The sequence below is a fragment of the Quercus lobata genome, chromosome 10 (assembly GCF_001633185.2).
Source record: "Quercus lobata isolate SW786 chromosome 10, ValleyOak3.0 Primary Assembly, whole genome shotgun sequence".
Classification (NCBI taxonomy): Eukaryota; Viridiplantae; Streptophyta; class Magnoliopsida; order Fagales; family Fagaceae; genus Quercus; species Quercus lobata.
This window is the reverse complement of record NC_044913.1, coordinates 51166407-51182795: the sequence shown is the minus strand read 5'-3', so window position 1 is coordinate 51182795 and position 16389 is coordinate 51166407. Positions and strand designations below refer to the sequence as shown.

At 34.9% G+C, this 16389-nt stretch overlaps 2 protein-coding genes across 2 annotated transcripts; both read right to left on the bottom strand.

Moving 5' to 3' along the window:
* Nucleotides 1-9310: 9310 nt before the first annotated feature.
* LOC115963303 (putative disease resistance protein RGA1) lies at nucleotides 9311-13694 on the bottom strand. Its single transcript, XM_031082261.1, has 4 exons — nucleotides 10843-13694; nucleotides 10212-10366; nucleotides 10015-10088; nucleotides 9311-9877 (listed from the first exon to the last, which is right to left on the bottom strand). Exon 1 carries the CDS (start codon nucleotides 13643-13645, stop codon nucleotides 12068-12070), a length of 1578 nt encoding a protein of 525 aa, XP_030938121.1. The 5' UTR covers nucleotides 13646-13694; the 3' UTR covers nucleotides 9311-9877; nucleotides 10015-10088; nucleotides 10212-10366; nucleotides 10843-12067.
* LOC115964923 (putative disease resistance protein RGA4) lies at nucleotides 13675-14650 on the bottom strand. Its single transcript, XM_031084150.1, has 2 exons — nucleotides 13763-14650; nucleotides 13675-13692 (listed from the first exon to the last, which is right to left on the bottom strand). The coding sequence occupies exons 1-2, from the start codon at nucleotides 14591-14593 to the stop codon at nucleotides 13675-13677; spliced, it is 849 nt and encodes a 282-aa protein (XP_030940010.1). The 5' UTR covers nucleotides 14594-14650.
* Nucleotides 14651-16389: the final 1739 nt, after the last annotated feature.

The window sequence follows — 16389 nt, the reverse complement described above, 5'->3', positions numbered from 1 at the left end:
GTAGAATTACATAGAATAGCAATCTACATCAACTTGCACACATGCCTTATGAAATGGGAACATAACCATGTGAGTGTGGTAGTTCATCATCATTGAATATTCGTCCTGCAGCCAATACATTCACATTTGAAGTCTTGACAGAATTAATAAAAGAGAAATATTACATCTACAATATTTTCACAATAAACCTTAGATGGCAGGTTATTACTTTTTTTTTTTTTTTTAATATCTGAACCCCATAATTGAAATTACTTTCTTTTCTTACCCACTAATATAAGTAAATAACAACCTGTCACCTAAAATTTATTATGAAAATGTTGTGAACATAGTATTTTTCTTAATAAAAAGGTCAAAACTCATGTTAGATCAATCAACAATATAGGGGGAGGGGCAAATTACAATTAAGCCACTCATAGTTTAGCTATGTTACAATTTAGTCCATGAGTTTTCAATTACTATATTGGACCTCTCTAAAGTTTGGATTAAAATGAAACTGTCACAGTTTATCCTCTCGTAGGCTTCTATCCAAATTAACAAATTAATCTTATATATATTACAAAAACAAATTACCCCATTGTTTGACTTAACAATTGAGTTCCTTAAGCTTTATGGATTTTCACATCTTGACCTCTAAAGTTTGCATTTAAATGAAATCGTTAAGGGCACTTTAAAAGGACTCTAAGGATTTCATTTCAGTCCAAACCTTATTGAAAATGCAATTAACACCCTAGAACAATATTTAAACCCAAAAATTAAATTGTATGTCTTAGTCACTTTTTAATCCTAAACTAGCACTAAGTCCAAATATAAGTGATTTAACCGAATTTCATATTGTATACATATTTTATATGAACAAAGGCATAAATAAAATAAAAATAAAAAAAGCAATATGAAAATGCAGAATAAAATATGCAAACCGTACAAAACATCAAACACCCCCCCCCCCCCGGTGAATACCTCTCTGTCGATAACACCATTGGAATCTCCACTAGAAAAATAGTTGCCGTACAAGATTGATATAGACCATCCAAGCCTAAATATCCGTAAGTACGTAAGCCCTTCATGTTCCAGCTAGCAACCGATTTCGCCAAGTTCATTCTTCAACTAGTCATGAAGTCCACGCATTGAGACCGGGAAGCTATCAAGTCTTCTTGAATTTTCGGTTTAGTTCCAAATGGTTTCCAACCCTTCAACAAGCTCACAACACTCAAGGTTTGGTGATGGGAGTGAAGAAAACAAAATCCTCTCAATGATATGTTAATGGTGATAAGTATGAAGAAGAGAGAATGTGGGGCAGTTCTCTAAGTCCATGGTTACCTTTCAACATGGTAGGATGAAGAAAATATGCTCACTATGCTCTACAATCTAGTCTATCTGTTTTTCTCATGTCCTCCATGCAGAATGTGAGTATTGGCTTATATGATTTAGTTGCCCAATGAGCAGAAAGTTTTCTTCAATTCTGTCTTTAAGCAAGTCGTGAGCTAACTAGGTTGCGTGCAGGTTGAGTTGCATCGTGAGAAAATTCCTTCTTATTTTCGACGCGTCTATGTCATGGGCTAAATAAATCGTGTGTAGGCTATGTAAAGTTGTGATTTTCAATTCTGTATTTCTTGGCTTTAATTCTATGTCAAACTTGATAGTATTTTGTTTAATCATTTACTTGTATGTTTGTGGGATTAAATGTAATGGGTGTAGTACTCAGTTTGGTGAAGAACTGTGAAGATAGGGAATTTTGTGACTTACTCATTGGCTTGCGACTGCTACAACCCACGAAAGGCTACATGAGAAGTACATGATGGAAGTTCAAAAGATTGTTGTGTTAGAGGTACTTCGTGACTTGGCCAACTCGGGACTGATTCACAAAACTCACTGACAGCTGGAATTCATATGTGATACCTTCTTTCTTTAACCCCACTATAAAATCTCACATTACTTACAAAATTATAAGAAGAGTTTCAGAGATAAAACTCTAGAAATCCATTAGAGAGTTATAGATTGTCACTCAGCAATCTTCTACAGATTTCTTTTCACTATTTTCCCTTTCAATTTCCGTATCCTATTAAAGGAACTTAGCCTAAACACAATCCACACCCATTCTTGGTGTAAGGAGTTGATTTGGAGCATTTGGAAACCATTGGATTCTGCCAATCTTTGGTAGAAGCAATTGGTGTTAATTGCTGGATCCCGGAAGCTAGAAAAGACAAGATTCGAAGAAGTTCGTTGGAAGATTTAAGCTTGGAGGGCTCAAGTATAGTGGATAGCTCAGGATTGGACGGTCTCTTTATATTTATGTACTCTCACTACGTTGCTAGTGGATCATTTCGGCTTGTAGGGCCACAGAGTGGTTTCCCACCGAGTTTTTCGGTTTTCCTCTTTGATGACACATCACGTGTTATCTTATGTTTGCACTCTTCTTCCCTTACTACTTGTGCTTTTACTTAACTGTTAATTATGTTTATCGGTGCACTAGTTGATAGTCTTGGATAATTACTTGGAAAATTTGGGTAGGAAAGAAAGGCAAAAAGGACAGGTTTTTGGGAACAACACTGTGTAAAACCTTAAACTTTCACATAATACATAGCTTTTAGAGTGAGGGATATTATGTCCTTCACTCGCTATAGTTTTTCATCCCTTTCCAAGGGTTTTCCATGTACATCATACTTGTTCTCTACTTTCTTCCTTTTGCCGTTAGGACATCCCTCTGTCTTCAATTCTTGAAGGGACGTACATAATTGCAGTCCAGTGGGTAGAGCTTCAACACCGCACTCTGATATCTCCAAGCGTCAAAGAAGGGACGCGACATCTTGTACTTCTATACATGGAAATGACTTCAGATTGGGACAACGCACTACTTTCAACTCTTCAAGAGAAATGAAGTTGTGCAGTAAATAACTCAACTTTGTGCAGTTCTTTATTTTGAGTGACCGGAGAGAAGTGCAGAAGAATACATTTTCATGTGGCAGCATAAGAATTAAACAAAAGGCTGAAGAACTATAGTTTGTAATAAAACTCCCAGATATAAAGGGAGTGCTGAACAATAACCCAGTTTAGACCTCACAAAAAACACCTAATTGTGAAAATGGTGATGAATCATGATAAATTATTCTATAGATATAGCAAACTATTCTACAGATAACAGCACAAGGTACACAAAAACACAAAGACATTTCTTTGTATCCTACTATGGTTAAATTGAACGACAAAAGAAAAGACATTAAAATAACACTTACTAGGAGTTCTTTATTGGTAACTATGATGAGACTGCAAGTAAAAATGACAAAAGGTATACCATCAGTATATAACGTTAGTTCTTAGAGAAGACATTCTATTGTTGCAGCAGATGAGGCCACCTTTTATCAAGATTGGAGTCTTATATACAGGCAGCAACGATTTCTCTACCGACCACCACACTTCAGATTCTGATGCAATTGGCATTAGGTTTTGATGTTTTCCAAGGTACCAGCCCAGGGAATCAAAAACAAATGGCACTAAAGAATGAGTGTCCAACTCTTTCAATTATTCCCATCTGAAAGTGGACTTTATATTTACCTGGGATTTTAGTAAATCTGTCAACTTCAGGACCTGCATAAACAAATATTCAACATAAACTTTGTCACAACAATAATATAATTAGATTTTCCAGTGGGTTTAATGGGTTACAAGATAAAGTAATGCAATGAGTAATATTAAAGCTTGAAGCTGGAAATGTTGCCGTGCACAAATTTGTTCAACCTTGATTAGCAATTGGCAACCATCCCTGATTCTCCTCTGGGTGGACTGCAAAATTAGTTAATGTGAGCAATTTAAAATTAGCATTCATACCTATATTTTCAATATTTTTCCCTAAATTGGCGATGCATCAACTCAATTTTTTATAAAGCCAGTTTGCAAATTCCAACAAAATAATCATTAATCTATGGCAAGAAAACGGCATATTGTATCTTGTTTGAACTTATCACTAACAAAAATGCTTTAGTGTAGGATCTACAATTGAAATTGGATAAAACTGTTGAGTTAGCAGAAGCTCTAACACTAGATTATTAAACAAATGACTGAACAAAGAGTTTTTATTAAAAACTTAACTCTTTGAATTACAACACTTTACAAGCACTAATGCTTTGACTCACTAACACCACATGGCAAAGCTACTCTAGCACACTTTGCTTCTACAAGACACACACCAACTCTCTAGACACCTATGTACTGACACTACACAATAACTCTTACTTTTTTCTCCACTTCACTCTACTTCACTTCACAAGTCTCTCACTAGTCTTACACTAATCTCACTAGTCTCACAAATCTCACACACTTCTTCACATACCACCACATCTATTTATACTAGGTGTATGTCGGTTAGGAAACCAACTTGAAGCTTCTAGCATCTTCTTTTTGAATACTTTATTTACCAAGCTTCTAGACTATTCTATAAACATGTGGCTAAGATTTACTTCTTCATAGAAGTATCTAGAGATATCTCAAAGAGAAATCCATAAAGAGCATCATGGATAAATTTCCGGAATGCAAGAGAACTTTCTAGAGAATTCCGGAGAGAAGTAAATTGAGTGGAACTCTAGAAGTTTCTAGAAAGAGAGATTGTGTGAGAAGTTCTAGAAGTTTCTATAATACTCTAGAAATTTCTAGAGACAAAGGAGTTAGTGTTGATTTCTAACAAAAACCACAGCTAAGTTTAGTTATAGCTGACTTCATTATAGAAGATTTCAGTCATATTTCTGCTTAAACAATCAATTTTTAAGCAAAATTATACAAATTGAATAGTTACAAATAAAAGTCAGCTTAAAGTGACATATGTCAATTGCAATATCTGCAATCTGTAGGCTATTGTCCTTCTAACTGTTGGCCTCTCATGTAAGACAACAAGATTGAGATGAAGAGAAGACTGTAATAAACATAAAAATTTCATTAGTTAAAGCTAGAATTATTAAATACTCTGGCAGAGACTCTTAGCAGAGATTATCTATGACACGATTTCAACAATCAATCAAGTGTGCAAGACAGCAAGTCACCAGATGTAAAGTGTTCAAGCCACAGGAGTAAAGGGATCTATGTGAAGCCATGATAACTGCATAAGATTGGATATGTGGATGAACGGTTAGGAATTCTGTTTAGTAGAATAGATCCCTTGTTTAGTGTACAAGAGAGAAGGAAGTAACTATGGTGTAAAAGCTGGAACTTACCTCGCCGGACATTTTGTTGGTTGTCAAAATACCGCAGCCAAGTTGAATTTATTTATTAACATTTAGATCCAATACCATTCAATTGACAACCAGAAACTATTGAGAGGTAAAATAAACAAAAGAGAAGATAAAGAAAACAAAGAAATAGTAATATGGCTTACAAAAATCCACAACTTGAACTTAGGAAAAGAGGAAATATACTCTATTTTTATTTGATTTAAATTTCGAGTTGTTGTTCTAGTAATTTCATAGTTTATGTCATTGATTATCTCTTAAACTCTAAAATGATGGTTGAAAGGCATGGTAGCTAATGTAAAAAAGCTAATCACGATGTGTACCTTTGAAGTCACTGCTGTAGACGCTTTAAGTTAGGAAACCATGACAATATGAGATTTGAAAAGCATAAGAATTGTCAGGAATCCTGTATACTAGAAAAGAAAAGATTCACTACTAATTAGATAAGAGATGGAAGCAACCACAGTATAAGCGCTGGAAAAACATATGCCTTACATGATAATTGACTCTAGTGATGGCAAGTATGGTATATTCAAAAAAACTAGCAGATACATATACAATGGTTCCAGGTGACCTACAACCAGAAATGTTTTAGGAAGAAGAAAAAAAAAAAACTTGAGAAAATAAAATTAATGTAGTTAGAGGATCATTGCAATCTTGAAGCAAGCCATTTAAAAGTAATAGGGCTTTACCCAAAATTATAACTTGTGATCTTAGAGGGGAACAAAAATAAAGAATGAATACAATCAACCTTTCATGCAATTTGATTTGAATCTCATGTTGCATGTAAACTGGAGTACTGTACCACTGCCAATGATTAAATGATTAAGTGAAGAGCACAACATATAACTAGATTCTTGCTGTAGTTGGCTAATATCCTACTAGCAACACAAACCATGTCAAATATTTTCCAAAAAAAAATACATATTATGGATTATAATTTTTTTTTTCTATCTTTCGTTATGTAACAGAGTTAGTAAATAATGTAGGCAACCTGAAAGGGAAGTGAATAATTGGAGTGAATGTTTACCAACTTTAAAAACGTTGGCTTATAACACATGAACTCAAAGAGGCCAGAAAAGCACACTTAGCGCGGTTTATCAGGTTGCTCAGAGGCTCCTTCCTGTCTCACCTACCACCTTGCTTCAACATATCGGTTGTCATTATTAGAAACTTCTTTCTCTTAACGAGAAGCAAATGGCTTTTGTGTTTGTGGTCCTTAAAAGGCTTGTTAAACGCGCGTTAAATGCTATTTTTTTCACCTCTATTGAGCAAGTTTGTCGCTTCTTTTGGAGTGCATTGAAAAGCTCAACGCGCTCGTATCTGGGCCGAGGGTCATTTCTCAGTATAAGCGAGGCTTGGGATATGGTGATATGTATAAGCTCAACAAGCTCGTATCTGGGTCGAGGGTCATTTTTCTATATAAGTAAGGCTCGGGAAATGGGGATATGGATTTCATCTTATGGGTAATAGGCTGCTGAAACAGCAACACACGGAACCAAGCAAGAATTATAAAGTGCATTCAAACTACATAAAATTAATCAATTGTTACTCGAGCAGAACACAGTAGAAATATAGTCACCAGTGCCTGCGCATCAAGGAAATATAATTAATTAATAAATAAGTAAAAGAAAAAAAATATTTGGGGAAACTAATTAGAGAAAGGAAAAAGTTAAAGCAATTATGAATATAATTAGTTGATTTAAAGTCGAGTATCAGAGAAATGAAGAGGATTATGTTTGAGAAAACTTACCACACATATTGTTGTAATATGTTTAGGGATAGCTTCCACTCTAATTTGGTTTAGTTATGAATGGATTGGCATCCCAATTTAGTGAGCAGACACATGGCATCCACTCTAGGTAGATTGTTGGGAAATTTAGATCCCGGTTGATAGAATTAACAAGTTTTAAATTCAAGTTGTTAATTAGATATATTATGAATAAAACTTGTTAAAACAAAAAAATATCAATATCATGTCAAAATCAAGCAACAGAAAAATAAATAAGACAAGATATGATGTTCTAGGAAAACCAATGAAACAAACTAGTTTCACAGTAAAAACCTGGGGGGAAACCTTCCTGAAAAGCAATCCACTGTAGTAAAGAGAAATTTTAGATTTAGTACAAAACCTTTGTCCCTAGACTCTACAATCCCCGTAGATGAACTTACAGTAGAAATCTTCTACCGCTTCAGAATCTCTGAACTCTTCAATATATGAATGCCACCTTTTAATGCACGAATCCCAGTACGTGACTAACCAATTGCGCGGATCCCAGTACGCGACTTAATCACTAACTAGAAGAAGATGTTGGCTGCAAAGTTCTTTACTTCATCAATAATGAAGATCAAGAAGCACTTGGTTACAAAACCTTAAAGCGTAAAGACGCAGTAGTTTCTTTCAGAGAGAATAAGGCATCGATCATCTTTTGCATTCGTTCTCCTTGTATTCTCTCATGTGACGACCTCTAAAATAAGCCATATATGTCTAGGGTTGTGAGAAAAGAAACCCTACACAAATACATAAGCATGGGCCGAATATCAGAACTGGAAATCTGAATTTCGTAAAAGCTCAATCGATTGAGGAGGTGTTGAGCAGATGTCGAGGGGACAAAAAGTTTCTCAATTGATCCACCAGTTGTCGAGGAGCTATTGAGATTGCAATAAGAAACAACTTAAGAGCTTGATAGATAGCCTAGCTGTCGAGAGGTGTCGAGTAGTTATCGAGCTTTAAAAAATCAACATTTCTTCACTTGTTTCTTGGATAGATTTGCATGGCTTCAATACTAGACTTGAACTCTTGTTCTTTGAAATATTAAATACATCTTAGATCTATCCAAATACAAGTAAAGTGCGTTTTGTTAAAAGATTAGTCAATTACACAAAATATGTCCTTAACACAGATAACAAATGTTCATGCATAAGTACCAAATGTTGAAGAGCGAAATGGTCACCCAACCACTCTAACAAATTTTACATTCCATAATTACGGAAAAATTTTGTTTAAAAGGTGACATAAAAAGAAAAGAAGATTAGATTTGAGGGAACTCACATTTTAATGAATTCCAATTAGATAGTAATCAATTTAACACCGCACTAGACTCTTAGCAATCATTAGTCACTCTGGCAGTAATCAATAAGAAATATCTAGATTTTGCTGTAAAGTGAGCATCACATTGCAATAACTTCCAACAAATTCTTCACCGCTCTGACAAACCTTCCACTAAGCTAACATCCACTTTAGTAGGGAATTGGAACTCTTCCTTTGCTGCTTGATAGTAGCATTCTTGTGCCCCAAAATTCAGATCTTGAGGTGAGAAAAAGTTATCCCACCAGTCCCCCAAAAGCTTTAAGATCCTCAAAATATGATTCCTCCAACTAGGAAATACAAGAAGAGCAAACTCAAACATGGTTCATGTGTCAAGTACCCTTGACAATGAAGAAATATCCTGCACCAAATCAGAAGCTACCAATGGCTCTTATATCAAAAGAAATGCTAAGTACCACTTTTGGATTAAAATTTTAGCAAAACTATCGAAGAATGCAATGCAATGATGTTAAAATAAACTGCATATATCAGAAATTGAATACAAAATAGATGCAAATATGAGATGAAACCAAGTATTACAAACTCTCCTTTTAAACTTAACAAAACATGGAATTGATAAAAAGGAAAATATCGTCTCTTTTGTTATCCATGTTACAATTGTTGATTCATTAAAATCTATTATTCACAATGAAAATGACTGTTATTATTTATTGTTTGTTTTATTCAGTTCCTAGCAATTTGCTGTTCATTATTCAGTTTCTAACGCCTGAGTGGTAGAAAAGTATGCAATGAGCCAATGACCTGGTCAAATACGGATGCACATAAAAGGGTTTAGGAAATATACACAAAATTCCTAGATCTGTGAGATGCCAAAAAAAAAAAAAAAAAACAATCACACAATACAAGACAATATTTACGTGGTTCGGCAATTTGCCTACGTCCACGGAGTTGCAGTGATTTCACTATTCAAAGGGAAAAATACAAGATGTGATAGTACAGTTTTTTTTCTCTCAAAACAACACACCAAACCCTAATCTCCAAACAATAGTTTTTTTTTGCTACGCACAGGATTCAGAATGGACTAAAAATAGGACAAAAATTTTTCTCAGGGCAAGCCTCCGCTCCAAGGACTAAGCTTTAGAAAAAATCTCATTAAAAACTATGGCACTTTTATATCGAATCGGGTCATAATCTAGATCAAACACAAATAGACTCCACAAAGCCCAACAAGGGAGATCCAGTACAATGTTACGGAGACATGGCATATCAGTATGAGGATGTTGCATTGTTGCCAATTCCATGCCATGACGAAACAGAAGGTCAGGGCCATCTGTGTAACCCTTCATATCCTCAAAACATAAATAAAAACACAAATCCCGTCTCTCCACTCGGTCACGCACACATTGAAGACTCTCCAACTCCATCCCACCATTGACAATCACCATGTACCTCTCCCACTCAATTCCCAACATGAATCAACAAATGACAACCCTCAAAACCCTGAATCTCATCCCCAATTCCCCAACACCTCCTTCAACTTCAAGACCTACAATCCAAGACGACTTAGAACCAATCCCAGTCCTCGGTCTTTGTCCATGTGTCCTCTCGCCGAGCCCTAAACCAATATTTATCACATAAGCATACAAGTGTTGAATTTAATTATTAGAAGCAAAGAATTAATCTTGCATTGTATTATGTTAGAAAAGGGAAAAATAGTGACTTGGGAAAAAAAAAGAGAAATTTATTAAATACCTGAACTTGTTTACAGGTTATACATGTGAGCTCCCTCTCCGATTGGATAACAACCATGAATAAACCTACAGGTCCTACACTCACATCATGACTAAAATTATTGAATTACACAGCCAGATCCTATGGAATTTGATCGTTAGAGAGAGAGAGACAGGATTAATATGTAAGAGAAAAGGAAGAGTAGGAGATGGCCTTACCAGTTACCACTTTGTTTCTGTAATATGGGTTCTTTTCCCTTTTTTTTCTAGGACAGGCAATACCAAAATATCTGCCATTTTTTGTAATCTGGAGAGTCTCTTGATTGAATATCGATCTGTTGCAGCACTCGAAGAGAACTTTCAACATTTCGCTCCTTTTGGGACATAATAAGAAATAAATGGAAAAAAAAAGTAAATAAATATAGGAAACGGAATAGAGGATAAAATATATCTAATAAGATGGTATATGAGCAATCAAATAAGAGAGAGAAAGAAATTGGCGGCAATAAATAGTGTCGGTTAGTTTCTGATCAACTTATTTTATATTGGATACAGTTAACCTGTGACTTAGCCATTTGTTGATGGATATTTTAGAAAAGTTTGGATACAACTTTCATAAGAAATATAAAAAAGTTGTTTAAAAATTAGTTGTTTTTTTTTCTTTTCTCATAAAAAGTTTGTAAAAATATTTCTTAAACTAATACTTTTAAGACATCTGTTAACTTGTTCCTTTAAAAGAAAAAGTTGCAGGTATCTTTTATGCTAGGCATGAGACAAACTGGGCTGATTTCAACTAGAATCATATAATTAAAAATAAAAAGCAAGTGATTTGAGGTATGAGTACACTTACCAACTGTTCAACCTGCTTTGTTTTCGACAAATTTTCAATTGATATCGACATCTGGAATATGGGCAATTTTGTACCACTCTGGGCCGCTCCCCTTTGCACAACATTCATTTAATTTGGGGCAACACCAAATCTCCAGCTTCTCTAATCTGAGGCGTCGCATTGCTTGCGCTGTGGGCAGTTTCATCAGGTTCTTGCAAGAGTTAAGAGACAGGTATTGAAGAGAAGAAAGGTTACCCAACCATTCGGGCAAAACTTCTATTCCATCAAATTCATATATGTACAGATATTTAAGGGAAATGAAGTGTTGAATTTTGTCCGGGAGGGAGTTGAGTTTAGACCATCCATGCAAATATAATATTTCAAGGGAGTCGTGTGAGTGTTGGATGGAATTGAGACTGGGGAAAGCATCCAGCTCCTCAAAATACCCACCAATCTCCAGAGACTTCAAGTGGGTGAGGCAATCCAATAACCCCTCTGACAAACCCGTCAGTTTTGGGCAATCAAAAACGCCTAGATTCTTAAGAGAACGCAATTCTAGTAGATCTGCAATCAATATCAGATTAGGACAATTATAGATTCTCAGTTGAGTAAGGGAATGTAATTCTTCTCCTAGATCTGCAATTGATATCAGATTAGGACCTCCCTCTATCTTCAATTCTTGAAGGGACGTACATAATTGCAGTCCAGTGGGTAGAGCTTCAACACCGCACTCTGATATCTCCAAGCGTCGAAGAAGGGACGTGACATCTTGTATTTCTATACTTGGAAATGACTTCAGATTAGGACAACGCACTACTATCAACTCTTCAAGGGAAATGAAGTTGTGCAGTAAATAACTCAACTTTGTGCAGTTCTTTATTTTGAGTGATCGGAGAGAAGCACAGAATACGTTTTCATGTGGTGAGATGGACTCCAAATCAGCACAACTCTCTATCTTCAAATCATTGAGACTACAATTGTTTTGCAAAAGCTGCTCTGGTAGAGAAGCAAATTCTAAAATATTAGAAATACAAAGGGACTCGAGTGTGGTAAGCTTGCTGCAAATGTTTTCGAATGGCCTGCTGCAGGTTTGGAAAATATTTAATTTCTTAAGAGATGGAAAATGACATGGAGCGGTTTCTAGTTGGTAACATAATTTAATAATCAACTCCTCAAGGCAAGGAAAAACCATTCCTGTTTCTGTTGACTCTGTTGCGTCCTTCCATTCAACTAGATTGGGCACCCTTCATAAAATAAGTCTTTTCAAAGCTGGGAACAACACATTTTTGCAACTGCCATCATTATAGTTGCTGTAAAACTTAGTGTCTATACATCTTAAATTATCCATATCACTTATTTCAAGAACCTTAAGACATGGTAGAAGCCCAAGAGTGGGAAGAACCTCACATTCGCTGCAGCCACTTAATATGATTTCAATCAAATTGTGAAATAGAGAAAAACCATCCCTTGCAATGCTACTTGTCAACATCCATGATGGGAATTTCTTTCCTTTATAGTTTTGGATTGTTAAGCTTTTCAAATATTGGTGAGGCTGGAGACCTTCCAACACCTCTTCATCATTATAGCCATTGCCTTCTCTTTCCTTACTCCAACAAAATCTCAACATGTATATTTTGTCCTTTTCTACTAAATTTGCACCTCTGGCTTCTTTTTTATCTCTCACATGCTCTAGACTACGGATGTATAATTGTCCTATAAGTTGATTTAAGGGTCCCAATTCTTCAATTCGATGACCTGCATGTTGACCCACTGTGAAACATGGATATGTTTGTAGACAGGTCAATTGCCCTATATATTTAACTGCTCGCTCAATCTCATCATCGATATAAATATGCCTCAAGTTAATCAATTTTTTTAGATCTTTTGGAAGCCCTTTGGCATTGCAATATTTGACTATTAAAGTTTGCAAATTGTAGAGCTTGGTGATGGACTTTGGCAATACTTTGATGGAGGTGCTTGAGAGGTGAAGAAGTCTCAAATGTATTAACTGACCAATTGAACTTGGCAATACTTTTATACTCTTTCCATATAATTTTAGAACACGTAAGCATTCAAATCCTAATAACATATTACCAAGTACAGCGTGTTCAGAAACAAATGTGCGCAATTTCTTGACACCTTTTAAAAATGGCATTCTTGGTACAATTTTGGCATCAAATTGGACGAACAAATGCCGTATGTGGTTGATATCACCCCCCAAATCCCCATGCAAAATTAAGGTCTCAAATTTTGAAATTGAGAGTGCAAGATCATGTACCAAATCATGCATCTTGCATTTGATAACATTACCATATGCATCCTTTTTCGCATCTTGAAATAAGGAATTCGCCAACAAGATATCAAAATACATGTTACCAATATCCTCCATCACCAAACCACTTCCTTGAGATGGTTGAAGGAACCCTTCAGCCATCCAAAGTTGAATTAATTCTTCCCTTTTCATATCATAGCCTTTAGGAAAAATTGAACAATATGCAAAACATTGTTTAAGAGATGATGATGGAAGATTATCAAAGCTTAATTTTAATACCGGTAACACTTCATTGCTATCATGTAGGGAATTCCAAACTTCACTATTTTGAATTTCCAACCATTCATTTTTCTCCTTTTTGTGTGACATCATCCCTCCTAAAACCCTTGCTACTAATGGAACACCTCCACATTTTTTGGCAATATGCCTTCCAATAACCTCCAAATCTTTAGTTAATGGATTTCTTTCATTTGCAGATACTATTTTCCTGATTATGAACCAACATTCATCTTCTGATAGATTTTTCAAGTGACATCGATGAGATGTCTTCATGATTTCCGCCACCTTGTCACTACGGGTTGTTACAATAATTCTATTTTCTGTATTCAAATTAATTTCTAACAAACGACTCCTTAAAGTATCCCATTCATGAGGATCTTCATTCCATACATCATCAAGTATTAGAAGATATCTTTTACCATGCAATTGTTTTTTAAGACATTCAAGTATTGCATTCTTGTTTTCTAAAGTACTTGAGTTATGGATAAGAGATTCAAGAATCTCTCTCAAAATCTTTTTATCATCAAAATTATTAGAAACACACACCCATATTGTTTCATCAAAATATTTGTATACTAGCTCATGATTGTATACTAGTTTTGCTAAAGTTGTCTTCCCCAAACCTGCCATTCCTACTATAGAAATGACCAAAAGTTGTTGATCGGTTGCACTGAGCAACAAGTCTACAATTTCTGAGACATGATCTTCCCTTCCTACAACTCCTGAATGATCAAGAGAGGAGTCTGTCTCCCGGTTTGGGATAATCTCAGGATCTGCATTTACTAATCTCTCTTTAGTAAGTCCAAATCCATTTGCTTCTTCATTAATCTTTTTTAGCGATTCGCTAATAGTCTTAATCTTGTTAGCCATCTTGATACGAAAAGCAATAGGGTTTGAAGATGAAAAGAAGAAGTGTACCTTTCTTTTCATTTGGTTTCGGATCTCTACCTTTTGCCAAAGAATCTCATAATCAAGCTCGTCCAACAAATCATCAGCTTCATAAGCAATATCTTTAAGCCTCTGCAACCAAAGCCCCACAGACTCTTCTCTCAATTGCCTTTTCTCTGCATCAGCCAGCACAGCTTGAATCATCTCTACTGACTGATGCAACCGTCTCAGCTCCTCCTTGAAACTCCAAGCAAGGCCGATTTGTTCAGTAATAAGTGCAATCAGCTTGCTTAGTATTCTCTTAGCAACATCAGCAAGGATAGCCTCAGCCATGGTTTCTATGGTTTGTACTCAGGTAAAAGTCAGAAATAAGCTGTAAGTATTTGGAAAACAATAGAGGAATGAGGATGCAAAAGACTAACAAGCAACAACAATCAATATATATATATAAAAGTAGAGACCTTATGCGGAAGAGCATGAGGTTTTGCCAAGTGACACTCTCTTTGAAAAGATAATTGATTTTTTTTTTTTTTTGAAATCAAATACATCATTCTTAATTTATTGCACTTATTAGATGCCACATTAGTTATTTTCTAAACTAAATAGATTTTAATTAGTAATAAATAAGACTAACGGACAAGATAGAGGGATGTTAATCATCAAAAACTTTTTTTTTCTTTATTCCTCCATCCAAAGGTTTTCTTATGTTTATGCCTACTCCTCTTCCCTTATAACTAAATGCCTACTCTTCCTAAACCACTACGTGCCTTCTCTTATGCCTATGTTGCTAAATTGCCAATTCTATGTTCTATAATTTGCACAAACTGAAATAGCATTCAGATTATTTAAGAACACATGAAATCATATAAAAATCACCAAATTAGAGTTTAAAATTATAATTAAATTTTTAAAAGAAATCTAGGCACATTTGCACAAAAATTCCATGTAACTAAGTCACACCTAGGAATATTGAACCATTTTTCCTTTGTATAAATAGAAGGGTCCCAATGAGATGAGGAGACAAACAATTTTCTCTCCAAAACATTTATTGTAGGAACACAAGTTTTCCGTTATAGACTTTACACGATTAAAGAACATGACTTGCCAACTAATCAAACTAGATTTCTTAGTACCTACAACAATTTCACAACATCAAGAACAAACCCCAATGTATACAATGTCAAATTCCATTGTCTCATGTTACATCAAACGAGTGTTTAATGTTTCTCGCAAAGTATTGAATAGTAAAGCTTATGGGCCATAGTCTCAATTACAACTCTCTATCATGTTGGACTTAGATGACACCTATCAATAACATATCATTATGAGATGCCGAAAAAATTTGGTGTGTACACAACGTTTAGTGTGGATGGGAAGAAATTTCATCCTATTCTAATTGATTAGTTTAGTAAGGGACCTATTCCAATTTAATGATCCTGGAATTTTGTATACAAGTAATAATCAAGGAAACTTCCACCTAAAATAAGTTGGACTTTTGTCAAGAGAGAAAATTGATATCTAGACAAATCAAGCTAAGGCTGGCCAAAATGGACCATATTCTTAATTTCTTATCTCTATTTGTTCCGTATACAAGACTTATAGTCAATGTTTGGCATATAAAAGTTGAACATCTTATCTAAAGTCCATCCCCTGAAAGCATGAGAAAAATTCATTTAAACCAACACAATATATAAATTATAAAGGAATCAAAGAAAAATTGTAAAAAATAATGAAAATTTAATCTATGCTTAAATTCTTATAAGGATGAACACAATAACAATATCCTTAAAAAAAAAAAAAAGATAAAAAAATCTATACTTATTTTATACGTATGATAAAGTCTTATCACAAAGTTTTTTGAGACTCATGTTGATTAGTGATTAGAAGTTATAAAGGAATAATCATCAATATAGATATATATATATATATATATATATATATAAGCAGAGATCGCATACGGGAGTGCATGAGGTCTTGTTATATAAAATAAAAAAATGAAAGGAAGGTCAGATATTTTGAGCTACACCGCTACACGTGTCCCACTTACCGACTTATTCCCCTACCAATCACACATATCTCTATCTCTCTCTCTTGGCGGCTCATCCCTCTTTCCTTCTCTTTCGACTTTT